This window comes from Miscanthus floridulus, chromosome 8 (genome assembly GCF_019320115.1).
Source record: "Miscanthus floridulus cultivar M001 chromosome 8, ASM1932011v1, whole genome shotgun sequence".
Classification (NCBI taxonomy): domain Eukaryota; kingdom Viridiplantae; phylum Streptophyta; class Magnoliopsida; order Poales; family Poaceae; genus Miscanthus; species Miscanthus floridulus.
Window position 1 is genome coordinate 147,323,730 of NC_089587.1, and position 4,156 is coordinate 147,327,885.

Consider the following 4,156-nt stretch of genomic DNA (forward strand, 5'->3'; position numbering starts at 1 on the left):
ACCCAGGCGAGGCGAGGCGCTGAGGCCCTAAAGGTAAATAGTAATCATTCATATTTTTTTTTCAATTCATTCACAATCACAGCGAACTATATATATAGTGCTCGTGGGACAGAGCAGCGGCGGCACGCATGGGTCAGTGCACCAACGTCGGCAATGGTGGGGCGGTCAGAGCAGCGTCAGCAATCGTGAGGTGAGGAGAGCAGCGGCGGGCAGTGGCGACTTGTGTGGGACAGGGCAGCGGTGGTTTGCGTGGGACAGAGGAGCGCCGGTGATCGTGGGACAGAGTAGCACCGGCGCGTGGGACAGAGCAGTACAAGGTTTGATTTGTTTTTGAATTTCGTTATATATATGCATGTGTTGGATGTGTTTTTGAATTTTGTTGAGTTTACTCTAATTTTAGGACTGAGTGCAAGGTTTATTTTACTCTCAAAATAGATGGATAGAAGCTGGATTTATGGGACACAATTCACACCTGCATATGTGAACGGAGTTGAAGAGTTCATGAAATTTGTTAGTGAAAGATACCCCGAAGATAGCCACATACTTTGTCCATGCAACAAATGTCTTAATCAAAGTTTATGGCCTCAGGATGATGTAAATGACCATATACACATTTATGGAATGTCAGCTGCATACACCAGGTGGATTCATCATGGGGAGTCGGCAGATACTGTAGTAGTTGAAAATTTGGAGCAGGAGGTCGAAGGAAGTGATCATGACTTTGGGATACATGTGGATGTGGCCGATGATGATTATGATGAGGATCACGAAGTACCAGAGATGATAGGAGATTTGTATGCTACGGCAGAGGCTGATGGAGAACAACCAAGGTTTGCAAGAGTCCTTGAAGATGCGAAGAAGTCACTTAGCCCGGGATCTAGCCATTCAAAATTCTCTTTTCTGGTGAGGATGTTGTATATCAAGTCTCGTTGTCGAATTGGCAATACAACATTTTCCACAATGCTAAAGTTGTTGTCATTAGGATACCCTCAGAGTGAGTTGCCAAAATCATATGATGAGGCCAAGAAATATCTTGGAGAACTAGGCCTTGGTTTTGAAAACATCCATGTGTGTAAGAACAATTATGTGTTGTTTCAGAAGAGGTATTATAAAGAGAATGTGTGCCTAGTATGCAAGGCGTCTAGATGGCAAGATGAAACTAGGAACAAGCGGGTTCCACATGAGGTATTGAGACATTTTCCACTTTTGCCAAGGTTGAAAAGAATTTTTGCTTCAAAGCGCACTTCTGAGGAAACACAATGGCACAAGAAAATGAGGACACCGGTCGACAATGTAATGAGCCATCCAGCTGATGGAGAGGCATGGAAGGAGTTCGACATGAGGGAACCAACCTTTGTAGATGATTCGAGGAACCTGAGGCTTGCCTTAGCTACCGATGGATTCAATCCATTTGGCAACATGAGTACGCAGTACAGTATGTGGCCAGTGCTTCTAACACCGCTGAATCTCCCACCATGGGAATGCGTGAATCTAGCAAACGGCTTTATGTCTTTACTCATCCCAGGTCCAAAATCTCCAGGAAAGGATTTTGATTTGTTCCTTGAGCCCCTAATTGAAGAACTGCTCGATCTATGGAAGGGTGTCAGTACCTATGATGCATGTACTGGTCAGAAGTTTAACCTTCGTGCTGCCATGCTATGGTGTATACATGATTTTCCAACGTTGAGCACATTATCAGGGCGAACAACAAAAGGGTATTATGCATGTATTCATTGCGATAAGGATCCGTTGTCTCGGGCAATAAGGAGTAAAATATGTTACATTGGACATCGTCGTTACCTTCCAAGGACACATGCATGGCGGAGAAGCTTGGCTTTCGATGGTAAGTGTGAAAACAAAGATCAGCCAGGCAAGTTCACTTTGGAGGAGGTCCTAGAGGAGCTAGAGAAGGTGAAAGATGTCAGGCAAAGGAAGCATCCTGAAATTATTGGAAATAAAAGGAAGTGCAATGAGGGTCCAAGGATTTATAGCCACAAAGTTGGGTTGTGGAGATTGCCATATTGGAAACATTTGAAGCTTCCACATAATCTCGATGTGATGCACATAGAGAAAAACATATGTGAAAACATTCTTGGCACATTACTCATTGTGTAGGGCAAGACCAAGGACACAACCAATGCTAGGCTAGATTTGCATGATATGGGCATAAGACCTGAATTGCACTTACAGCAGCATGGCAACTCAGTCACTGCTCCACCTGCTCCGTATGTCTTGGAGAAGGATTAGAAAATCGAGTTCTGCAAGTTTCTCAAAGGTATCAAGTTTCCTAATGGATATGCAGCTAACCTAGCAAGATACATAAGTGAAGATGGTTCGAAGGTGCAGGGAAAGCTGAAAACACATTCTTGCCACATACTCCTGCAAAGAATCATACCTGCTGGCCTAAGAGGACTGGTGAGGAAGGATTTATATGAAGCAGTTGCAGAGCTTGGGACCTTCTTCAGGGAACTATGTAGTAGAAATCTGAGGATTGATGTTGTCAAACGACTAAAAGAAGAAATTCCATTGATCCTATGCAAGCTTGAGAAAATCTTGCCACCTGCCTTCTTTGATGTCATGGTGCACTTGGCTGTCCATCTTCCTAATGAGGCACTGCTAAGAGGACCTGTTCAGTACGGATGGATGTACCCAATAGAAAGGCGGCTAGGCACTTTGAAGAATTTTGTAAGGAACAGGGCTAGGCCAGAAGGATCAATTGCTGAGGCATATATGGCAAGTGACACCTTGACTTTTTGTTCTAGGTATATGGAGGATATTGACAATAGATTTAACCATGATGATGGTAGTGATGGAGAGATGCCATTGTCTGATGACATCTCTGTTTTTAAGCATGGTGTTACTCTTGTTGGATCTAATAGGAGCCAGTACATTGATGATGTTGACCTCAATAAGTTAGTTTGGTATGTGCTAAATAATTGTGAAGAAGCTGAGGAATATTTGGAGTAAGTATCTATTAGATGTTTTGGGGATTAGTTTTTGTTTTATTTCTAATTTTTCAAATCATTCTTATGACTTAACTTTGCCCTGCAGCTTGTACAGGGACGATCTTGAGCAGCAAGGTGCACTTGATGTTGATAAAATGGTTGAACAAGGATTTGCAAAGTGGTTTAGGTGCCATCTAAGTCACTACACATTGTGTTTCTAGGTTCAGTAAATGCATTAGTATCCATATGTAATTGGTAACTGAGTACTTTTGTTGCAACAGATTGAGAACAAACGCAAGGAGAATCTTGAATCGGTTAGCGAAGGATTGTGGGCACTGTCATGTGGCCCAGATCTGCGAGTTAAGACTTGTGTAGCTTGCAAGGTTAATGGAGTGCGGTATAGCACTATGGATCATGAGAATTTCCTTCTGACACAAAATAGTGGTGTAATGACTGAAGGTTCACATGATGTGAACAACATAGATTTTTATGGAGTCATTAAAGAGGTAATTGAGTTGTAATATAACTTAAATCTTCAAGTCCATCGAACGGTGGTTCTATTTCGATGCGATTGGTTCAAGCAAGAAGGCAAGACGATAGGCCTTCGAGATGACAGACATTTCAAATCCATCAATGTGCAGTCATTATGGTACAAGACTGATCCTTTCATCTTAGCAACTCAATCGAAAAAGATATTTTACCTACAAGACACATCTTTAGGTAAAGATTGGCGAGTTATGCAAAAATTTGAACATAGGAATATTTACGATGTCGCTGAAAAAGATGAGGCCAGTCATGATGTGCATCAGGATGATTATTGTTCTGATACTGAACATGTAGTGCAAGCAGGGGCTGATAATGAGGTTACGCACAATATTCAAGGTGGAGAAGCCAGTATAATTGAAGGAAATTTACAAGACCTTATAAGCAGCAAGAAGCAACCTATTATTCGTGAAGATAGTGAGGATGAGGAGGAAGATGAGATAGTACTGCAGTAGTGTAGTGATGGTGGCAATGATAACAATGATGACATGTCCCTAGACGATGAAGATGATGATTTCTAGTAATCTTAACATGTAATCTGGACATGTTATCTTGGCATATCATGTTATCTGGACCTATGTCCAAATTCTATTGAAATTGTATCCACTTTCATGCAGAACTGCATACAACCAGTGAAAAATACTCTGTCAAAATTATTCCTAAATTGT

The 4,156-nt window shown here is 41.8% G+C and overlaps 1 protein-coding gene across 1 annotated transcript; it reads left to right on the forward strand.

Moving 5' to 3' along the window:
- Positions 1-621: 621 nt before the first annotated feature.
- LOC136469985 (uncharacterized) lies at positions 622-3,943 on the forward strand. The gene is made up of 9 exons (XM_066467977.1): positions 622-1,103; positions 1,215-1,435; positions 1,526-1,602; positions 2,116-2,197; positions 2,303-2,921; positions 3,052-3,103; positions 3,227-3,451; positions 3,587-3,665; positions 3,786-3,943. Exons 1-9 carry the CDS (start codon positions 622-624, stop codon positions 3,941-3,943), a joined length of 1,995 nt encoding a protein of 664 aa, XP_066324074.1.
- The last annotated feature ends 213 nt before the right edge of the window (positions 3,944-4,156 follow it).